Here is a 24,339-nt window from a genome sequence, read left to right as displayed (position 1 = left end):
TACCTCCTGGGCCTCTCTCTGTTCTCCCACCATTTCTTCATTATGTTACCTCTATGACGTTTAGTTTCACATGAGGGATTCCACATGAAAACCTGTCTCCCAATCCCATGTACATACAGATCACCACCCTGGAAACACTTAAACCCCTGCCAACTCCCATCAACCCAACATGCCTGCTGCTCTGCCCATGAGGACACCTGACAGCCACTAGCCCGAGTTCAGAGACAGTGATGGGGGGGGGGGGGGGGGGCTTCTGCTCTGATACCCCAGACACTACTACTTATTACCACTGTGACATTAGAAGCTGATACCTTCCTACAGTGAAGACCATCTAGGAATCTACGAGGATCCAAGGATACTTGAATGTTCAGTAGTCGGATGATTTTACATGGTCCCCTTGCAGCAGGCATAACCCAGGTAAACTGTCATGGATATCAGAGGAAACAGCACTTTCAAGTATTAGAACTCCTATCCAAGACAGGTTGCCTCAACTGAGGGAGAAAATTCCTACCAATGTCATGGGCATGCTTAGTAATGGCTTTAAAAATCTCATTCAGGTGGGCAACTCTTTGTTTCCATGTTTGGCCAAACTTCCTTTACTATTTCGGCAAAATGAATACACACAGCCCTGACTTTTCCAGCATCTGGGATTATGAGAATGTCCTTATGCAGACCGGCCCAGCCCTCTGAATCTTAAAAGCATTAGCTGCATTGCAAGTCAGGCCCCCGACACCTTACTCAGAGTGCCCCACAATTCAATTTTCCATATTCATTCTTTCTACAGCCTAATAACATGCTACTTCCCAAGAAGAAAGCAAACACCACTAAAAAAACCTGGGAGATCATTAGTATAAGGATCAGGATGCTAGGGGGAAAAAGCCTCTGGTCTTGGTGCTCACCCACCAAAACAGTGAAAGCCCAGCCCGGATCTATGCGCAAGGGGTGCAAGGCTGGAGATGGAGAGAGAAACGCAACAGGACACGCGTCAGCAAGATCTGTGCGGCAGCCGTAACCGCCAGCAGGGTTCCCGGTCACAGCTGTACCTGGCTGTCTGCAGACTCAGTGGACTCCTCAGGACTCCGCAGGGATGGGTTCGGCAGGCCCTGATCCAGCTCTAAACTCTCCACTGTGGTTTCACTTTTCCTCTTTCCTTTCTTCTTTCTCTCCACTGGGGTTGGTCCTTGCTCCTTGCTACAAGGAGAAATTCAGAATTAAAACTCTTGGGCAGTTTTTAAAACTAAGAGTTCTCACGTGATCAAAGTAATGGTATCACATAAGGATATGGTATCGCAAGGAATTCTTGTCCTAGGGGTAGGCTTTAATGGAGAATCTACAAGAGTTTCTTCCCAGAACTATACACAGAAATATGGGAAGAAATACCTAATGGCTTGATGCAGAGTTCACTTTTTTACACCCCTATCATGATTCCTGTGGCTATGATTAATGTGGTAAGAAATAAAATAATATGAACATCTTCAAAACCTCACTTTCAGTTTATATAAATGTCTTCTCTAGTAAGCTTAATCGCTAGACATCGAGATATTGAGAATCAACAATTTCAATCGCCCTTTAGGTTACATGGGAAGAGACGTGTCCTTAATCTGCCACCATCCTCTACTGAAAATGGTCTATATAAGACTTGGAGGAAGTACTAGGAAGTCAAAATTGAAAACGATACTGTCCCTGTCCTTGAGGAGGTTACGAATATGAAAATCCTACAGGCCGCCCAGAGCAATAGCTCAAGGCAGTAGCTAAAAGCCTCCTGAGAGAGGTGAAGATGGGCAAGATCCATCCATCCTGCAAGGTCCTGCTAAGATGGCAGCACCTCTAAAAAGCTTTTTCTGACCATCTTAGCTGATAAAATCTCTTTTCTATACTCCCAAACCACCTCAGCTATGCTTTGCTTAAGGTACTCAAACTCTGATCTTTCTCCAAAGTTAGTTATTAACTATGATATCAGCCTCGGAACCACACAGTGCTTGAATCCTCTGTAGTTTCCATAAACATCTGCTGAGTAGATGAATATTTTATACTTCTCTGATCTCTCCTACCAGACTCCAAATTCCTAGAGGACAATATGTACTTGATTCAAGTTTGTATTCTTAGTCTTATGCCTTATACATAGTAAGTATCCAATAAATTCTTATTGAAAAGATAGATGGATGCATCAATGGATGGATTAAGTCATTGGGGAGATTTGGGAGAATGCAACTGAGCAGAGATGTGCATGGAACAGTAATAATAATAGTAGCAGTACTAATAATTAGAGCTACTAGCTACATAGCAGTGATTACATGCAGGCACAACTCTCTAAGTATTTTACATGGATTATCTCCTTTAGTCTTCATATCAATCTTATAAGGCAGATAGTATTACTATCCTCATTTCATCAAGCAGCAGAGTGAGGTTCAGTTAGATTTCCAGGGTAAGATGGCTACTAAATAGTGAAGAAAGGATTTGAACCCAGGCATGCTCTTAACTACCCTGGCATTGTTAGGGAACTGAAGAGTGTTAAGGGCACATTTAGTAAAAGACAGTCTGTATGGCTGGATGACAGGGCAAGTGAACAGAAGCACTAAATAATGGAGCTGCAAAGCAACTAGGTATGTATACCAGTCAGAGAGTTTTGACTTCATTCTGTGTGACAAGTGCTGTGATGGCAAGCCAAGGCAAGAGGGAATGAAGCCCTAGGCTAAATACAACCAATGAAAACTCAAAGGTGAAAATCATTTGAAGGATCCAGCAGAAATACAACCATTAAGTCTGAGGAAGGGACAGAATGTGGAAGATGAAGAAAGAGTCAAAATTATTGGCATTTTCTATCAGTTGGGTTATTGGAAGGTGTGGGGGAAGAGAGCTTGCCTTGTTTAGAGATGTGAGACCCAGCATGATGAACTGTTGCCAGGAATGCCAACCAGTGCTGACTGCTGAATCAGCCTGCCTCTCTCTTGAACACCCTTCAGTCCTCATGGACTCCCAATCAAGTCAGCACAAACAGCCTACCCTCGTTTCTCAAGGCTGAAGACTGGCTTGCCTACTGATCAGGAAAGTTCTTTATGAAAATTATTTTGGTCCAAACTGAGGAAATGAAATTCTAGGGGTCCTGCCATTTTTAACAGGAGACTTGTACTCTCAAACACAGAGGGAAAAAGCAAATGTTCTACTTATCAGTGCAGGACAGGAGACACAGGTGAAACAGTTTAAAAACGTTCTAAGTTTTCGAAGGAATATTTATCTCATGTCATATACTCCTAAGAAAACTGTATAGCAATTTATATTCTATAAAGCACTCACGTGTTCTGTGTCTCATTTAACTGTTACGACCACAAGGCCATGAGGGAGTATCAAGGGCAGATAGATGAATCTCATGTTCCAGATGAAAAAACAGGTTTAAAAGCAGCAAAGGTCCCAAAGTCAGCAGCCGAGTAGCAGCAGAGGCCTGCACTCAGCTCATCTGACTCATAGCCTATTGTTTTTAACACCATATGTTTTCTGTCTTTTTTTAAAGCCCCGGTCTCCCTTTTAATGAACGCAAAAACTTCAAATCTCCTTTAATGTTATTTGAATCTCAAAATAATGACCAAAAGAATTAACAAAAAAATATTCCAATGACCCAAATACACAGAAAAAAAATCCACAAATCCATAGTCGTTGACAGTTTTTTTAAATGGATCCCTTAACAAAATAAGCCTTGTGCTATTTAAAAAAAAAGGGGGGGGCACCTGGGTGGCTCAGTCAGTTAAGCATCCAACTTTGCCTCAGGTCATGGCCTCATGGTTCATGAGTTTGAGCCCCATTTCCGCCTCTGTGCTGACAGCTCAGAGTCTGGAGCCTGCTTTGGATTCTGTGTCTCCCTCGCTTTCTGCCCCTCCCCCACTTGCGCTCTGTTGCTCTCAAAAATAAACATTAAAGGGGCGCCTGGGTGGCTCAGTTGGTTAAGCGTCCGACTTCGGCTCAGGTCATGATCTCGCAGTCCATGAGCTCGAGCCCCGCCCGCGTTGGGCTCTGTGCTGACAGCTCAGAGCCTGGAGCCTGTTTCAGATTCTGTGTCTCCCTCTCTCTCTGACCCTCCCCTATTCACGCTCTGTCTCTCTCTGTCTCAAAATAAATGTTAAAAATAAATAAATAAATAAATAAAAATAAATAAATAAACATTAAAAAAAGAAGTTTTCTCCTTAATTTTTTGGACACAGATTTAAACATAACTGATTAATATACTAAGAGTCATCATAATAATCACATGAGCAGGGCCCCATTTAATCTCCTAGAAAATCTGAAATCCTTTCTCCCCACATTTGAAATCAATTTTACCTACTAAATATAACTTCATTATATTAGAAAACTATATGTTTAATCTTACAAACACACACACTCAAAACTACTCAGCTGCATTCAAACACAAACTCATACTCAAACTAAACCAAGCTCAAGCCATAATTAAGGAAGAGAACCTCCTCAAAATATGAATCTTTACTATAAGACTTGTATATATTTTACATCTGCCTTCCATTTTTCAGAATCACATTAAATAACAAAAGTAAGGAGGAGTCACAGTGAGGCACTTTCAAAGTCAAGCCTAGTAGGCACTACTAGACACTAGTAGATTTTCCTAGCCAGAAACTGGGTGTAGTATGGAGTAGAGGGAACATCTTCTCAAATATATGTCCAATGACTGGTGAACCCTGCTTGCTTATTTGTGGATAAATAAGAAGATACTCTACCAAAGTGATTTTCTGTAGGTTACCTTTGGCAACACAATCAATTTCGAGTTCCAAAACTTCTTCTTGGAGCTCTTCTGATAAAGACAAGTATCAGGGAGAAAAGATTCTTTGTAAGCTTATAAATGGGATTTTCAAATAGGACACAAGAAAATATCACCTGAATTCATCCTCTAGGAAGACTACATGAAATGTGTTTTTTCCCTCTTTGGAATAACTTTTGAAAACTTTATGCTTGAGATTTTTATCAAATGAAGACATTTAACCTCTAAATGGCTCTATCTATAGATGGATTTGGTCCATGAAAGCTTGTTTGCTCCCTGAAGTTCCAGGTTCTTCAAAAACAGTGGTCAAATAATATGTAAAAAAACTATGTATGATATATATACCCTTTGATCTAGCAATTCCATTTCTAGGAATACACTCCAAAGATACACCTCCAACAATATGAAAAAATATATGCATGAGGTTACTCACTGCAGCAAGTGCAAATTGATAAAAATAACGTACATGATGAAATGTGACTGAATAAAGTAGGACAGTTACAATGGAGTACTATGTAGCTCTAAAAACCATTAAGACTCCAACTGATCAGAATATGGAATCATTTCTAAGCTACACTGCTAAGTGAAAAAAGAAAGTGCTAAAGAGTATAAATGCTACATTTTGGGGAAGAAAAAAGAGTAAGAAAACATGAATATATCTATGTATTTTTAAAGTTTATGTATTTATTTTGAGAGAGAGAGAAAGCACAAATCAGAGAGGGGCAGAGACAGACGTGTGGAGAAAGAGAATCCCAAGCTGGCTCCATGCCGTCAACACAGAGCCTGATGTGCGGCTCAAACTCACGAACCATGAGATCATGACCTGAGCCAAAATCAGATGCCCAACCGACTAAGCCACCCAGGTGCCCCTATCTATTTATATTTTTAAAAGAAACACAGGAAAGATGAACCAAAAAACAATGATCATCCATAAAAGATGGTTAGATGGGATACAGGAAGTGAATGGTATTTCTCAGAGAATCAATCTTTTTATAAAAATTTGACTTTTGGAAGCATGTTAAATTCTACATATTAAAAAATAAAAAAATTAAAGATGAAAACAAGCTGAAACAAATGAATCCAAGTATTTCAAACAAATAACATAACCACATTGAATGGAGGGGGAAAATCTCATTAATTATGAACACAATAGAGCTGACCCTTAAATAATACAGGTGTTAGGAGCACCAATCCCTGTACAGTCAAAAAGGTTTGTGTAACATTTCACTCCTCAAAAACTTAACTACTAGTAGCCTACTGTTGACCAGAGAAGCCTTACTGACAACATAAACTGTGAATTAACACATATTTTGTATGTTATATGTATTATATACTACATTCTTACAATAAAGTAAGCTAGAGAAAATGTTACTAATAAAATGTTAAGGAAAATACATTTACAGTACTGCACTGTATTTATTAGAAAAAAGTCTGCATACAAATGAACCCATGCAGTTCAAACCTGTGTTGTTCAAGGATCAACTGTATTTGACTATGTACTCTTAGCTTTTGGAACAGTGAAAAAATCCTGAACTTTTTGGTAGGCATATGGGTGAAGCAATTTTGAAACCATTTTAGATGTGATACAGGATTAAGCAAATGAGTAAATGTGTTGATGTGATTAGCCAGAGAAGTTCTCACGGAGGAAGAGGGAAGATGTAAATATGCTGTAAAACAAGGAAGATAATACGGAATGAATCTAAACTGGAGACATCAGTGTGAACTCAGGTTTTCTAAAATAAGTATACATATATGAACACATGTACATAAATGTGCACACATGTATTATGAATATATGTGTATGTGCATATAGGTGTGCATACATATGTGCATGTACAGAGATGTCTATGTACACACGTGTATGTATTTTTTGCCTTGACAGCTCAAAGAGCTGAAAAGTGAAGATGCCCCACTAGCAATGTGCACACCTAGCACTCGGATCTTGGTTTCTAATACCAAAGTTCCTTAGAGAAACAGCTGATTCCAAAGCTAAGGTAGAGAAGATAAAAGATGAGCCTGAAACATCTTGCTATGTCAGAAAGTAGGGTATACTCAAAAAAATGAAGGCAGCATGGCAAAAAGACACAGGAGTCAGCTTAAAGAGTTCTTGTTGGTTAAAACTGGGACCATCTGAACACCAAAGTAACTAAGGACAGTAATGAATTATAAGTCACTGAAAACAATAGGAATACATACCAGTAATGGATAGATAGATAATGAATAAATGAGGGAGCAGAGGGAGTCCTTGCTTACTACAGAACCCAAATGACGAATGCAGAGGAAGTGTGGGGTTGGAAAATCATTTTATAATCACTGCAGGGAAGATGAGTACAGTCCAGGATCATCTAGGGAGAACAATGTAAAGATGAGCAGGATTTTTGCATGATCTTAAAGCGTCTCCCCACATATTGCTTATTAGTTCCAAGCGAACAAAAGCAGCAACTAGACAATGATTATGTAAGAAAATGGCCTTATTCTTAGGAAAGACACACTGGAGTATTTAGGGATCAAAAGGCAATGACATATGCACCTTATTCTCAAAAGCTTCACGAAAAAACATATATATAAATATATTTATTTTGAAATATACCTATTCCATGGCTGAAGTGGATACTGTTTGATCAGCAACTTTTTGCTGATAACCAATATGGACCCTCCTGACTATAAGAGTGGGTGGAAAGTGAGGCTGGCTATGGTATCCTATTCCTTCTACCACAGTGATTGGTCCAAAGATGGACATATGACCCAGCCAAGCCAACTTGGGAGTCCTTCAATAAAGAAGTAATAATTTCTGGCAGGAGTGCTTTGGAAAATGAATCTTTTACCTTCTAGGTCATAAGGTTGTTAAGCTGTTGGCCCACAGTTTCAGGCAGCCACAATTCAACCACGAGAAGAAAACCAGTTGCCAAGGATGAAGAGAGGTGCAGGGGAGGACTGGAGACAAAGAACATTGGTGGAATCCTTAATTATACCTCCCGGTTCTGATTCCTTAAGCTCGTGAACCCCTTTGTTATTTTTTTTTAACTTAAATTAATCCAAGTTGGGTTTATGTCACTTGTAACCAAGGGAGTTCTGAATAATACAAAGGCCTAATACTCTCACCACTTAATGGCACTGGAGGCTGAATCAAAGCAATTTTATTTTTATAATCCTCTTTTCTAGCTTTCAGAGTTAGAACAAACTAAAACTTGCAAGGACAGAAAAGAAAAATGGCAGATAAGATTTTTGAGGCTCAAAGCACTTATTTTTAATAACAAAAATCATATTTGATTTTACAATAAAACTTATATCCACTTTAGAGACGGCCTCGCCCTGAAGTTCTCATGCTATCTTCTAAACGGCTTCATCAGCCAAGAAGATTTATACATCTTCACTTTCTAGTAGTTTGTATTAGGAAAATAGGTAATTTAGGGGCCTTCCAAATAGGAAATTACATTATAATAACTACTTAAAGAAAATTCCACTAAAGCCCTACACAGACAAGCCTTTCTCAAACTTTCCTCCCAGCCTCATCTTCGATCCCCAACCTCCAGGTTTCTTCACTAGAATTGAGAGTTAGAAACAGAGCGCTGGATCTGAGGATGAGGAGAAAGATCTGGGTATATGTCACAACATTGTCCTACTGTGAGCCATAGATTACTCTGCCCCCATCGATTCCAGGTATTCAAATTTTTATCTATCAAACCCCATTATTTCAAAATGACTGACTCATCATCCCATTTTTAAATTAAATCTTATAAAATATCCATCAAAGTCAGCAAGAAAAATCAGTTATTGCCAGTGAGTTGCCATAATTCCCAAATTCAGAACTGAAAACAGCACGTGATGCTAGTTACTGTCTTCACAGACATGCACATGGCTGGGGAGTACAGCCCAGGAACCACCTCCGCTCCAGGAACAACCCTTCAGAGAAGCTTCCAGCCCAGGCCTTGCCACAGGCCCTGATCCTCTTCCCAGAAGTACAATCTGAAAACATGGACATTATGCCCAAAGAGCCCATCTGCACACTTACTTCAACTTTTATTTAATGCCCATGTTAGTTCAGTCTATACACAGAGAACCAAGTTGGGCACAGACTGTGAAGATACTGGTTAAACAAAAAATAAATACACAGAACTAATTGTTCCAATACAGATGTGGTCAGCTGTAGACAAAATGAGAAGAAAATCTACCCTGTCCTCAGTCCCTTTAACTGCATCATTAGCACCATCAAAACAATCATCCTAGTTTGTGATGTTACCCTAGTAAAAACTGAAAAGAAAAGAAAAAGTTATATACTTATAAGATGAAAAGGCAGAGTTTTAAAAAGTAATCTTGGGGCACCCGTTAAGCATCCGACTTCAGCTCAGGTCATGATCTCGCAGTTTGTGAGTTTGAGCGCCGTGTTGGGCTCTGTACTGACAGCTCAGAGCCTGGAGTCTGTTTCAGATTCAGTGTCTCCCTCTCTCTCTGCTCCTCCCCCGCTCATGCTCTCTCTTTCTCTCAAAAATGAAAATAAACATTAAAAAAAATTTTTAAGTAACCTTATTAAAAGTTGTAAAAGCAAATGAAAATAAAACTTCAAAAAATGTAGAAGGGTTTCAAATGACAAGCCATCCCTACTTGCACCAAATCCCACGTTCCGGAGTGAACTGCCTTCGAATGATACCACCCTAACTCCCATATGTTCATGCCTCTAGTTCTTTATCAACAGCAAGCAATACCTGGTGACATCCTGATATGAAAGCTGATTAATTTAGATCTAACATACCTCCCCTACTCTTTCCTCTGCTCTTTTTGTTGAATTCTTTTAGTTTAGGCAATATGTTTTAAATTTTCACTAATTGTTTCTTGTTTTCTGACTGCTCCTGTTTCCTAACTCATCCTTGTTTTGCAGACAAAATATCATCTTGAATCTGAGGACGCTAACTTAAAATCTTCACAAGTTTTTTTTTCCTGGACTTCTTTCTTATGAGGACAATTGTTCTGCTCATCATTCCTTTTTCCTCTTCTTTGTTGCTCAGTTTTCCTCTGCGGTCTCACAATCTTTGGTGGATTGTTCCTATTTCAAATGAACGAGGCTGATAATACAGGTGGCTGGTGAGATCATGTCTCATCCCTGAATGAGCGGCCTGGCGTAGAACTCTTGTCCCCTTTTAGGGCCCGGCAGCCCCTCTTGTCCCCTTTTAGGGTATGGACAGGGAAAGAGCAGTAGCTCCTGAGTCTCCCTTCTCATCTGTGGGAGTCTCCACTTGGGAGTCCCAGACTATCCCCAGGGCAAAGGCTTAGTATCTTTAGAGTAACTACCTGACTTCAGCCTGGAGCTGATGCCATACGACCACTCATTCTGTAGGCAGTCCCTTCATCATCACATCCATTTCTGGCCTGCCTCCCGTCCCTTCTCCAAAGCTGCCAGGTCCCTTGTGAGGAAGAAGCATTTCTACCTCTGCTACAAACAGCTCCTGCATGGACTCTGAGTTGGGACTCCCCCACAGCATTTATCCACCAGTATGATACCCAAAAATTCACATCTCTCATCTTTAAGGATTTATTTCCCTCTGTCCTTCCTGTTGTTTCGTTGTTATTATTTGGTTAGGAAATGAAAATAAAAGTATGCCTGGTGGCCATCTTAAACCTAGAAGCCCAACCCCCTCTATGAATTCTCCCAGGAGCCAACACACTTCCTCTTCCCGTAAGCAGCCTGAGGTGATCTCTGAAAATTGTTTGCTATTCACTTGACCCAAAAAACCCTACAAAATCATGCAAATCAAGAGATTAAAATCTTTGTTCACTTTAAGAATGCGCATGAAACTGCCCAGGCCATCCAGGGTATGCACATCTGAAAAAAGCCACAAGTATCTGAAGGATGTCACTTTACAGAAACAATGCATGCCATTCTGGCGCTACGATGGCGGAGGTGGTAGGTGTGCGCAGGCCCCGACAGTGGGGCTGGACACAGGGCTGGTGGCCCAAAAACTGCTGAATTTTTACTGCACATGCTTAAAAATTCAGAGAGTAATGCGGACATAAGGGTTTAGATGCAGATTCTCTGGCCATTGAGCGCATCCAGGAACGAAGCCTCCAAGATGTGGTACAGAATTTACAGAGCTCATGGCTGGATTAGCCTATACACGTGCTCTCCTTGCTACACTGAGATGATTCTCACTGAAAAAGAGAGCAGATTGCCCCTGAACCAGAAGAGGAGGTTGCAAAGAATAAAAAGATATCCCAGAAGAAAGTGAAGAAACAAAAATTTATGGCCTGGGAATAAATTCAGCATAAAATAAATGCAAATAAAAGTAAATGCAGAAAAAAAAAAAAAAAAAAAAAAAAAAGAAAGAAACGGAAGCCCCCCAAAGAACATTTATTTAAATGTCTTTTGGTCCTTTTGCTTTAAATCTTTTCTCACTATTAATTCCTTTAATACCTGGCTCAATACTCACCATGTCCAAGGGACTCCCTGGACCACAACTGAAACACTCTTAATCCGCCAAATCCTTTCAGCTATTCTGTATACAGTTATACTACATTCTTTCATTTGTTTCTTTTTACCTGTTTTTTGAACACTCGCAAGACTCTAACTCGTGATAGCACTTCAGTGATAGAGCTCAAAGATGATGTGTCTGTAACACCTTCCTTCCTCCACTATCCCACTCCCACCAAAAGTACTCACAAATAAAGTAAGGCACACAGGAGGCACTAAAAATACACTGAATAAATAAATAAGCAGGTATTCATCAAGCGTTATTATTGAGTAACTGTTTTCTTTCGGATCAGGTCAAAGTCCACATGTACCCAACCTTAATTTACAAAGCCCCAGGGATTAGAGTAAGCCTCCAGGTGCTCTCAGAAGAATGGGAATGGAGACCTGGTCCAAAGCCTCAGAGGTGGGTCTCTGCCATTCTCATTCACATATCCTCCCTACATCACAAAAAACCTAGCCGGTTCCAACCACAGGTCTCTACTCAGAACTCATACTTGTCTTCACATTTGTCTTCTTTCTTCTAATAATTGATCAGAATATAAAAGCAATTCCCTCAACAGAAATAATGCTGTTAATACACATTCCTAAGCCTAATAAGCCCAGCTTCAATAAAGATCTTCACTCTTAACAAAGACAGGTGATTTGACCTTCAAATAGAGAGGGAGAGCTGAGCTGACTGAATTTTACTGCCCTTTCTGCATCACAGCGTCAGCTGACTCACAGCTCACATGGTTATATAATCAGAAGATCTGGGCTTAACTTTCTAGAAGCAACCGTCAAAGAAGAAAATCAGAAAAGGCAAAACCTTTCTTCCAGGGTGTTACTAAACTTACTGGATTTGGGAGAAAAACATTCTGCTCTGTTGGCTCTTGACAAGCCAAAACAAATGGGGGTAAAATCTGCGGCCCGAAACCTGGGGTTTGTTTTGAGGGAAAAAACAAAAAACAAAACAACTCCTACCAACAAGCAATTCTCAGACACCAGCAGGGTGTCGGAGAATTCAACTCAATTCTGACATTGTCTACCTGGAACGGCACCAGATTCCACAGGTCCAGAGTTCAGCACCACAACACTGCACCCACCTACCCTCCCACTTCAGACACCAGTCACAAGCCCAGGTTTCCTGCTCTCCTGAGCAACCACTATATACTGGAGGGTGCAATGACCCCCTCCTCAGGTTTGATGGCTTTGCTAGAGAGGCTCACAGAACTCAGGGAAACACTTCCGTTTACCAGTCTATTAAAGGATACGACAAAAGATACAGAGGAATAGCCAGAGGAGGAGATACACAGGGCCAAGTCTGGGAGGATTCTGAGCACAGGAGCTGAGGAGCTGAGGTGCGGAGCTGAGGTGTGCCAGGCATGTGGATGTGTTCACTCACCTGAAAGTTCCCCACACCCCCTACTATTGGGATTTTTTTAATGGAGGCTTCCTCACATAGGCATGATCAATTATTAACCCCACCTCCAGCCCCTCTCCCCTCTCTGGATAATGAGGGGTGGGACTGAAAACTCCAAGCTTCTACTCCTGCTTGGTCTTTCTGGTGATCAGCCCCCACCCAGAAGCCCACCCAGAGTCATCTCACTAGAACAAAAGATGCTCCTAGTGTTCCTATCACTTAGGAATTTACAAGGGTATGGGTGCCCTGTGTCAGGAACAGGATCAGAGACAAGTATCAGAACAAGGGATGCTACGAGTGCTCTTACCACTTGGAAGATTACAACAGTTTCAGGAGCCCTGTGTCAGAGTTGCATCAAAGACAAAATACTAGGATATGAGAAAAGACAGGTATTCTTATCACTCAGGAAAGTACAAGGGTCTCAGGAGCTCTGTGCCAGCAACCAGGGCAGAAACTGATACATGTATTTCTTATTACTTCATAGGGCTAATCACACTATCCACCTCTTTTCCTCTTTTTGGTTTTCCATTCCTAACAGATGTTAAATTAAAAAAAATGTAAATATGCTCCAGGGCGCCTGGGTGGCTCAATCGATTAAGCGTCCAACTTTGGCTCAGGTCATGATCTCGCAGTTCATGAATTCGAGCCCCGCGATGGGCTCCATGCTGACAATGCTTGGGATTCTATCTCCTTCTCGCTCTGCCCCTCCCCCACTCATGCGCACACATGCGCACTCTCTCTCTCTCAAAATAAACAAATAAACTTTTAAAAAATGAAAATATGCTCCATTTTCCCAGGAATCTCTCAACTGTGTCTCAAAGGATGTTCTAAGAACCAAGCACACTCTAATTATCTGGCAGGCTTTTCGATTACAGATTCCTGGGTCCACCTCAGACCTAATAAATCAACCTCTCTGGGGATGTAGTCTGGGAATCTACTTTTCTAACAAGCTGTCCAGGTGATTCCTTTGGCACAGCAAAGGCTGAGCATCAGAGATCCAAGTAGATGTTCCTCCATTTAGACCAGCTTGCTGATTAGTTTCTTGACTTTCAAGAGAGAATATAAACCATCCTGACATGTGTAGAAATTCCAAAGCTTATGCTCTGCCTTCAACCAACAAAATGAATACCAACACTCAAGAAGACTCTAGCTTACAACAGCAACCTCCAGCTCAATCAAAGTGCCTAGCTTCTGATTTAAGAGAGTGCAGCCTAAAGGGCTATCGACCTACTATTCAGGCACTCCTCCCTAGACACGAAGTAAGAACACCAGACAGCTTCACACACACTGAAATGGGTCGTCTTTCCTGCTCACTGAGCCGTGCTTTAATGCCATGAAGCTTTTACTAAAGGCTATTTCAAGAAAGAGAAATATGAAATTCAAAGGCACACAGAAGCACTGGAGCCCAAAACTGTTGTTGAGGACAGTATCCATTACATCATGTAATGTTTCTCAGTGAGGTCCCTAAGGAACTGCCATGGTGCTTTTCTAATACCAAAGTCTTTTCCCAAAGCACTATCAACATCATATGATGCCCCAGGATCTGACCTGACACTTGCCTACCTTTCTGATCCCTTTGCTGCAGCCTATACAGGCCCTGTGTGTCTACCTATGTATAGGTCTGTGTATATGTTTGTATGTACACACACATGTGTATCTTTGTCTGTGTGTCTTCTTATGCCAGTGGTCCCTTCCTCTTTGGGAAAAGGGGTTGTAACTAAAAAACAGTAAAAGTAAATAATCTATACTAAGTAGAATTTAAATTTCAGAGTCAGGGAAACAACAGCCTAACTTGGCTTCCTGGAAGAGCTTTCTTGCTTAAGTTTTATACAATAAAGAAGTGAATTGTGCTCACTCTCCAATATAATTTGAAGGGAAACGAAGAGATGGTCGTTCAAAAAAAAAAAGCTTCTTGCCTCTCTTACTTGGGCATGTCAGACTTTTATCCCCTATTCAGCAAATGAATATTCATCACTATTGATGTCATCCTTGAAAAGGAAAATCTGTTAGACGATCACTTGTTTAAAACAGGAAACATGTCCAGTTATCTACTTGCTGGCTTAAGTGCAAGAGAAACTGCACAGGGAAAAGCTGGAGCCACTTTAGTCTTTAGAGGATTAGAGGGCATTGTGCAGTGTGCAAAATGAAATTCTACAGAAGGGCCGTGTCCTACAAATAAAAAACCAATTTCTCTGACACTGGAATCTCCCCACTGCTTTCCATTCCCGACATCCCCTTGTGAGGCATAAATAGGTGCAGAGCTGAAGGAGAAAAAAGTGGGAGCCCAGAGTCAAATCCTAACAGTGCTGCTCATTAGCTCTGTGCCTTAGACAAGTTTCTTTTAAAATGTTCATTTCTTGGGGTGCCTGGGTGGCTCAGTTGGTTGAGCATCCAGCTCTTGATTTCGGCTCAGGTCATGATCCCAAGATTGCAGGATCAAGCCCTGAATCGGGCTCTGAGCTAAGTGTGGAGCCTGCTTGAGGTTCTCTCCCCTTCTCTCTCTGCCCCTCTCCCTGCTTGTGCTAAGAAAATAAAATAAAAAAATAAGAGGCACGTGGGTAGCTTAGTCAGTTAAGCGTCCAACTTCAGCTCAGGTCATGATCTCACAGGTTTGTGGGATTGAGCCCCACATGGGGCTCTGTGCTGACAGCTCTGGGCCTGGAGCCTGCTTCCGGTTCTGTGTCTCCCTCTCTCTCTGCCCCTCCCCTGCTCATGCTCTGTCTCTGTCTCTCAGAAATGACTGTTAAAAAATTTTTTTTCAATAAAAATAAATTAAAAAATAAAATGTTCACTTCTTTAGTTAAAATTGAGACACCACCTACAATTATTTAACAATGAGAGTTATATCTTATATGGTCTTATTTACAGGAAGAGCTCTATTTGTTCTAGGAAAACAAATTAAATACATAAATAGAATATATATGTGTTATATGTAGTTTATAAATATGCAAAGTATATGTTACATATATAATATATAAATATATAAACTCAATGTGTCCAACAACCTGATAAACCTCTAGTGACTGACTCCTGAGAGCATAAAAGACACAAAGTATAGTGGCCCTGACCCTAGGCATTTAACTGATGCTGATGAGACAAGTCATACACACAGGACAATGACAGTTTCTAATCGAGAGGCACCTTCCAAGAGGGAAATGTACAAGACTGGGGAGCAGAGGTCCGAGTTTATGACACACCCTTGTAAGCAAGACACTTCTCAGTGAGTCCCCCCTTTCCCCGGCTGCAGTACAACAGGTTAGACTAGCTCTCCTTTAGTTTTCCCAGGAATAAAAGTCTCTGATTTACAATGGGGAGCAAGGCTCCAAGTGCTATGGAAGAAGGGACATACCAGCACACTGGTCTGGGGAAGCTCTTGGGAGAAATGGGACTTGCATTCAGACCTGGAAATGGAAAGGACTTGGGATACTGGGAGAAACACAGGGGCAAAATGTTGGGAGAACCAGCCAGAGCAATCCAGGAGAAACAAGTCAAGCGTCTTTAAGGGCCAGGAAGAGCAGTCTAGCTAGTGAGGTCTGTTGTCAGAGAAGTGAGGGAGGGGTCAGACCCCAAAGGTTTTTTTTTTGTTGTTGTTTTTTTTTGTTTTTTTTTTTCAACGTTTATTTATTTTTGGGACAGAGAGAGACAGAGCATGAACGGGGGAGGGGCAGAGAGAGAGGGAGACACAGAATCGGAAACAGGCTCCAGGCTCTGAGCCATCAGCCCAGAGCCTGACGCGGGGCTCGAACTCCCGGACCGCGAGATCGTGACCTGGCTGAAGTCGGACGCTTAACCGACTGCGCCACCCAGGCGCCCCCCAAAGGGTTTGAATAACAGAAAAAGGAGTCTGGATTTTGTCCTGGAAGCCCTAGGAGCAATCAGAAGTTTCAAAAGTTAGAGGATATGAGGATATCCCATTTCCCAGTGCCCACGTTTTACTCCCAAGGAAGGACTATTACTGGCAACATATTTTCAACCCTTCTTCAAACTCCTCCCACTTCTCTGATTAGGGACCCGACTGGAGAGACTGGGAAAGGGCACAGAGCATACCTGCCCCAGCACGTGCTCCAGGCTTCAGTGCCTGCAGTTCTGGTGGAAAAACTCAACCAAAGGGAGGAACAAGCAGCTCACGTCCAGCCACAGCTGGTGGAGGTTCTTCAATCCAGTTTATAGTTAAGAAAGCTGATCACCACACCTCCATCTCTGCTGACTACTTCCAAACTGATTTGGAAGGAAGAGAGAGGATGAAGGCATTTGATTCACCACCTTTTCCAACTAAAAACAGAAATAAGATTACAGCAAGTACTTCAGAAAGATGAGCCAGGTGGAAGCTGACAAGAGGGACTGAAGGCAGAAAAGGCTGGGAGCCCTCAAATTAACTGTGGAGGTCCTACGATAATCCAAGCATTCAGTGAATGATTTGCAACCACCAAGTATGATCCAGGGCTAATCAAAACATGTACTTGAGCCAATCTGCAAGAGAATAAATCAAAGAGCACAAAAAAACCGAGAATTGCCAACATAATTTTTTAATTAATGTCCTTTCATAATTAAAACTGCTTCTGTTGACTAGTGGGATCTTTAATTTCTTTAATTAAAGGAACCAAAGCAATAAATACAAAAAGAACAAGAAATGAAAGGCTCACCAGTACAGAATCCTACCAAGCTACATAAGGATTCTCTATTACAAGTCTTACATAGGTCCCCAAGTCAAAAGAAACCCTCATGTAACTTGCCCACACTGATGAGAGGTAACCAGCTCTATCAACATTTTCACAAAGGGTGTCTTCTGATGTCAGAAGTTAGCAGCCCCTGAAAAGACTACCAAGCACTTCTCCACGTCACTTATAATTGATCACAATCAGGTTCCCTTAGTATTGCTACACACATATAGGACACCCAAACTTCTTTTGTGAAATGCCTCTTATGGCCCCCAAATGGAATTTACAGCAACGTCTATATACTTATTCCCTTGTTTCACAGCCCACACAGAAGTCCTTTAAGCAGGTAAGTACCAGAGACCAGAGCTAGTGAGCTCAGATACCTATGGCGTTCTATGGCCTTCTACAAACCAACCAGAGTCCTCAGCAAAGCTGTGAGAACCCTCCTCCAGTTACCCCAATTCTAAGGACTCAGGGACTCCTCTTTGTTCTCTAAGCCACCCCACCAGCTCACATCTGATTCTCCCTCACATGTGCTAGCGCCCTGAAGAACCCCTTCTGCTTCTCCCAAGCAACTTGCAGATGAAAATTATGGTAGAAGACAGAGACTCACTATGCTACCTCACACACGCATCAGAGATCAGAGCATGCTCACTGGGTTCACTGAGAAACAGCCCATAAGTTTCCCTTTGTGAGAATCCTGATTTTTACATGCCTCTCTTGACCTTCTGTAAGGTACTTTAGGTCCACTGTCTGTAAACTACATTCCCAGGATCCCCCTGAAGCCTTTCCCACGGACAAAAGATAAAACCCCCTGTGGGGCAGAAGGGAATGAATATTATAAGGCAGTTTGCACTTGGATTATGAAATGATCCATCTGCTCCCAACAAACTGTCCTTCTGAAAATGAACTGAACCATATAGTAAATTCCTTGTCTCAGCACAAATCACCCAAAATGCTTTCTTCTCTTTAAAGCTTACTTCCTAAATGCCTGACCCCACACGGGTCTGATGGTCTAATTACTTTATGTGAGTGTTCATACCAGTCTCTGTGCTTTTATGGGTGCTCCTGGTCTACATCCTGCCACTGCACTTAGGTTTCAGAAACTTAAATTCCTTAAATTCCTTTTAAGTATATAGAGATTATGTATTTTTTGTTTCACATTTCCTCAGAAAGCTTAAATATAATGTTCTCCACAAAGAATTTAGAAAGAGACAAAATGAAAACCATTCCATTTGTATACAGGTGACCAATACGGAGTGAAGAGTACATCTGGATCCTGATGGGATCTCTAACCAGGACCCTTACCACCCACCCTGCAAAGAATGTGTACCCACACCCTCCGATCTCTCTACAGTCACTGTGGTCTCCACTAGTCTCTTTCACTCCTCATTTCCCAAGCACCCGTTGACGCATCAGGCACTGTGTTAGACACAGAGGGAGAGAAATGGACCAGGAGCAGTCCCACACTAGAGAGCCTGTGGCTGCAGGAGGCTGAGCAGGTGTTCCCTGTCTGTGCACAGCTCTCCCGGACTGCCCGCACACGAATTCCCAGGTCCGGGCACCTCCTACCAGCTGCCCCTCTGCCACTCCACACTGCTGCTGTCCCCCAAACCGCTGCCAGCCCTGCGTCACACCTCTGACGTCCCTTCCCTTATACCCTCTGTGTGTGATAGTATTTTAATTCTTCTTAATCCAAAAGGAATGGCCGGAAATTGCAGGGCCAGTATTAAGGTTATCTTTCTCTCTTAGGAGGGGAGAGTAGCTCATTTTGGATGAGAGTGGTAAAGTTATGTCTGAGGGCTAGAGGAAGGCCCAAAGCAAACCTTTGTGTGCAGGCAGAGCCAAGTGCTCCAAGCGGGCAGAAAGGGACACGCACCTGGCTTTCTTGGACTTCGTCCTGGCTGCAGAGTCCACGCCACTCCTCTTCTCTTTGGCCTCCTTGGTACCCGAGGCCTCCCGGGGCTTCCGTGCTTTCTTGACTCCATCCTTCTGCTTGGGCTCCTTGGGCTCCTTGGGCTCCTTGGCCCTCTTGGGCTCCTTGGCCTTCCGGGCTTCCTTTGGCTCTCTAGGCTCTCGCTTCCTCTTTGGCTTGGGCTCCCTGTCCTTGCTTCCCTTCACTGCCCCCTCTTGCTCTCCCGGGTCCTTTTTCTTCCTTTTCTTCTTTACTCCGGTGCCTCCTCCGCCACTGTCCTCCATCCCGTTATGGGACGTCATTTTCCTAGGAAAAAGGGTCTCAGCTTCCTCTTCAGCAGCATACAGGTCCTTCTGAGGCAGACAGTGACTGGCAACATCTTCGATCTTCTCTTCCTGATCAGTGCCATGGTCAAACGGGGAGGGGGATTTGTAGTCAAAATTGACAGAGGCATCAGACATTGGAGAGTGATTCAGAACTTTTAAACTTGACAACTGTGAAAGAGAGAAACGAGCTTGTTAGTTTCCCAATGCATGCTTCATACGAAAGAGCATTATGAAGTTTGAATGCATGGATCTGTTCAACGTTTACTGAATTCCTATCACGTGCTAGCTCCTCATGTGCCAGGTCTTGGGGAGACAGTGGCAACCAGGACATACTTTGTGTCTGCCTTTGCCCTTGTGGAGCCACACCAAGCCACCGTTACCATATACAAAAACTGCATGTGAAAAAACAACTCTCGAGGAGTTGTTATGTGCTAAAATCTGAGCCCCATGTCTAGTACAGGCAACAACAGTGGTGTCCCCACAAAATACCTCTAGATCCTAGGCACACAGTTCTTACCCAGAATGGCATTTCTCATGCTGATACACAACAGTTCTGTTCAAATATGCTCCTAAATAAAAGTGGCATCACTGGATGACAAGGATGCAGGGACAATCTCAGTGTGCTGCTTTATCTCCCCACATCTTTGCTCTCATGTATCTTCAGGCAGCACCAACAATCAGCTGGTTTGACTTTCAACAAGAAAACTACATCTTTTAGGGGTACCTGGGTGGCTCAGTTGGTTAAGCGTCAGACTTTGGCTCAGGTCATGATCTCACAGCTCGTGAGTTCGAGCCCCATGTTGGGCTCTGCGCTGACAGCTCAGAGCCTGGAGCCTGCTTCAGATTCTGTGTCTCCTTTCTCTGCCCCTTCCCTGCTCGCTGTATGTCTCTCTCTCTCTCTCTCTCTTTCTCTCTCTCTATCTCTCTCAAAAATGAATAAAAAACATTTTTTAAATTTTTTAAAAATTCTAAAACTACATCTTTTATTTTTAACTAAAGGTGCTGTTCCTCTGCATGATCATCTAAGCCTCCAGACTCAGCACCAAATAACCTTTGGCCACTTACAAAAAAACAACTGCCCCTACAGGGGAAAGCTTTATTATGATAGATGCCATTAAGAAAGAATGTGTCACAGATGCTGAAGGCATCTTCCTAAAAAAGGAAGTTCTGAAGCTGTTTTTGAGCACCATTAAAGGTACAGCTTCCCCGAGGTGACCACTTTCAGGAAACATCCCTTTGGAAGTAGAAGTCACATCTCATACTTTCAGGTCTGGTATCACAGTACATCTGTCATTTCGTAACCAAGCTAAGGCTGGCAATAATCTGATACTGTGGGTGCTGGTATCAGGAACAGCACCCTTCTGGGTCAGGAACAAAGAAATAACTCAAGGAGAGCCTGGGAGGAACAAGCAGGCTTTCCAGGAAGCCAACTACAATCGTCTTTGCATGATGGCTTAGGAACAGCACCATTTGTGAATAGTCTGCTCCCCTAACAAGAGGCCTGGCGTGTGCTGAAGGGCACAGACACTTGCCTAGGTGGCGTGGCTTCCTTCCAGTGTTCTGGTTACCCGATCTGTGCTCAGACTTCCTGGCCCACCCTAGGAGTGATGGAGTGCAAAATTCAGCTGCATGGTCCCCCTTCTGTGCCTTCCAGCTCCCTACCCTAGGCCAATACTCCCAAACATAACACTGAGAATCCCAGGAGAAAAAGATGAAAGAAAAGAAGAATTTTTTTGTATCTTTATCATAAATAAATTCCAGCCTCATAAACAAGCCTAAATCCAGAAAGAACTGGTCATTCTGGCAGCATTCACTATGGAAGAAAAGAAAAGAAAAGAAAAGAAAAGAAAAGAAAAGAAAAGAAAAGAAAAGAAAAGAAAAGAAAAGAAAAGAAAAAAGAAAATTCAGTTTGACTACCTCACTGCTGATTCAGTTCTTAGGATGGCTTGGAAAAAGGAGAAGCTAAGCAAACTTAAAAGGAATTTAAAATCAAATACAAGGGGCGCCTGGGTGGCGCAGTCGGTTAAGCGTCCGACTTCAGCCAGGTCACGATCTCGCGGTCCGTGAGTTCAAGCCCCGCGTCGGGCTCTGGGCTGATGGCTCAGAGCCTGGAGCCTGTTTCCGATTCTGTGTCTCCCTCTCTCTCTGCCCCTCCCCCGTTCATGCTCTGTCTCTCTCTGTCCCAAAAATAAATAAACGTTGAAAAAAAATTTTTTTTTAATAAAATCAAATACAAGAAAGTGCTCAAGATGGTAAATTTTTTTACATGTAAATGGTTATATTTTTTTTACCACAATAAAAAGGAAAAAAAAAGAAGAGAAAAAGAAAAAACAAGGCAACAAGAACCTCAGAGGTGCATAATAGGCACCTAATTAAAGCTCAGATCTTAAGAGTACACTGCCGTCCCTGGGATGTTACTGAATTCTGTGCCAGGGACACCTGACCCTCAGGACACAAGTATTTGCTTCACATGCAAGGGTGGACACACTAAAAAAGCAAGAGATACAGGTTAGTTTATTAAAGAGGTTTTCAAAGACAACACATTAAAGTCCTAATTCCACCAAGGCAACACTCTGTAGATAAAAGTGGGACACTCTTTTCAACTCATACCTCATCTCAAGGTCTATCTTTTGAAGGCTAGGGCCCTCCAAAGCTGAGGCGGATGGAGATAGGTTGTAGAAACTGGACACTCAATCATTAGTCAAGAACAATAGCAACAGCTAACATTTATGGGACACAAATCATAAGGATCTACCTGGAATTATGCAAAGCATGTTCCATGATATCTCCCATCTTTACAAAAATCCTAAAAGGTTAGTGTAAAGACACCTATTTTGTGTATGAAGAAACAGAAGATTACTGATGTTAGATGAGGTACTCACACACATATACCTAGTAAGTGGAGGAACTTGGACCTGGACCTTCTGCCCAAAAGCTAACACTCATTTCACTGAGCATTTTATGACCTACATCCCAAGAAACCATTAATGACTGCTAGGCCACCAGACCAGTATGGTTAGACTTGGTGAGAAATGTTAAATATAAAGACCTATACAACCAGTTGGGGAAAAGTTCAGGTAGTTCTTTAGAAACATAAACATGCAAATACCTGTCATTGCAGCAATTCCACTCTGAGGAATCACAAATAGTCATCTACTCTACCCCTCATTTTATAGATAAGATAATTGGGTCAGAGAGATGAAGCAACTTGTCAAAAGGTTGTATTCCAGGGAGTGGCAGAGCTGGACATCCTATAGGAAGTAGGGATTCCCAAGAAATGCAGCACAATTAAGTCAATGTTTCCAAAAAGTTAGAAGTATCCCAAAAGACAGATTACCAGTATTAAAAAAATATAAAATTATAATCTCCAAAGTCAGTAATACGCCAGGAATATTTTTATTTTTCAAGGCACCTTGTTGGGGGCTTGGAAAAGATGTCTGTTGAGAATTTAAAAAATATGACAAAAAATATTTTTCATTTGTCTCAAGGTCAGTGGAGAAAAGACAAAGAGCCTTAATAAATTGTTTCAGTTTCTACCAAGAAGGACGTTAAATCACCACTTCAAAAATGGCCCCAAAGGGAATGGATTGGAGATGATGGACCACGACACCACCAATAATTTACATTATATTGACAATTTACTAAATAGAGATAAGCACCTAGAACATAAGATGAAATGGAGAGGAAAACTGATAAAAAAAAAAGACATCCAACAATGTTAGCTCATAAACCACACCGTTAGCAATAAAACCCACTTCGCTGATTCAAAATTAGCAACCTAGGATATTCCTGGAAAAGACACTTAAACATATGAATCCAGATAAACTAGATTTGGGTCAACTGTAAAGGATTTAAGAACCAATGGAGATATTATGGCCTAGGTCAATGGTTCCCAAACAGATTTAAGGACAAACCTGGGTTATTTCCCCAAGAATCACTGAAGTACTTAAAAGTCAAAATAGACTTTAATTAAGAAAATCGTCCATGGTACAACACGGATAGACCTTGAAAACATTATGCTAAGTGAAAGAAGCCAGGTACAAAAGACTACGTATTGTACAATTCCATTTATATGAAATGCCCAGAATAGGCATATCCACAGAGACAAGAAGTAAATTAGTGGTTGCTAGGGCCTGGGGGAAGAGGAAATGAGGAGTGTCTGCTAACATGCATATGGTTTCTTCTGGGGGTGATGAAAATGTTCTGGCATCAGATAGTGGTGATCTTTCCACAATCTTGGGACTACACTAAAAACCAGTGAGTTGCACAATTTAAAAGTATAGTAGAATTTACAGTATGTGAATTACATCTCAATTTTTAAAAATCCAATTTAAGAATATAACGAAAATGGTCCACTCATATGTTGCTGACAGCTGCATCAAGTATGTGTTAACAGTATTAAAATTTTAATTATGGATATGCTTTTAAACTGAGCAATTTCTCTTTTACAACATAAATTAAGGAAATATTTAGGTACTCCAAAGACAGAATATCTGATGCAGAATTTTTAATAAAGGAAAAAACTATAAATAACCTATTGGTCAATCTTTAGTAAAATGTTTAAATTAATAGCATATCCATTATATGGAACAGTATTATGCAGCCATTGTGACATTATTGTATTATATATTATTAATTACAAAGTTTTAGTTGACATACAAAAAAGTCCACAACATGTTGGAAAGTGGGCAAAAAAAAAAATCTATGATCTAATCCCATTTTTATTGTTTAAAAAAAATTTTTTTTTAAGAGAGAGAGAGAGAGCACACAAGCAGGAAGGGGCAGAGAGAGAGGGGGACAGAGAATTTGAAGCAGA

At 41.6% G+C, this 24,339-nt stretch overlaps 1 protein-coding gene and 1 long non-coding RNA gene across 6 annotated transcripts in view; one reads left to right on the top strand and one right to left on the bottom strand.

Moving 5' to 3' along the window:
* Window positions 1-24,339, bottom strand: part of CHD6 (chromodomain helicase DNA binding protein 6) — a 205,532-nt gene that overhangs the window by 116,726 nt on the left and 64,467 nt on the right. For all 5 annotated transcript variants that reach the window (XM_045444577.1, XM_045444581.1, XM_045444580.1 and 2 more), the window contains 2 exons: window positions 19,162-19,691; window positions 1,044-1,191 (listed from right to left, as the gene is read on the bottom strand). In XM_045444577.1, coding sequence (XP_045300533.1) covers window positions 1,044-1,191; window positions 19,162-19,691 — 678 coding nt within the window. The remainder of the gene's footprint in view (window positions 1-1,043; window positions 1,192-19,161; window positions 19,692-24,339) is intronic.
* LOC123580199 lies at window positions 15,859-17,314 on the top strand. The gene is made up of 2 exons (XR_006703173.1): window positions 15,859-16,196; window positions 16,445-17,314. It is a non-coding gene; the product is annotated as an uncharacterized LOC123580199 (long non-coding RNA).

Source organism: Leopardus geoffroyi, chromosome A3, assembly GCF_018350155.1.
Source record: "Leopardus geoffroyi isolate Oge1 chromosome A3, O.geoffroyi_Oge1_pat1.0, whole genome shotgun sequence".
Lineage (NCBI taxonomy): Eukaryota > Metazoa > Chordata > Mammalia > Carnivora > Felidae > Leopardus > Leopardus geoffroyi.
The sequence above is the reverse complement of the archived record's forward strand: the minus strand, read 5'-3'. Positions and strand labels throughout refer to the sequence as shown.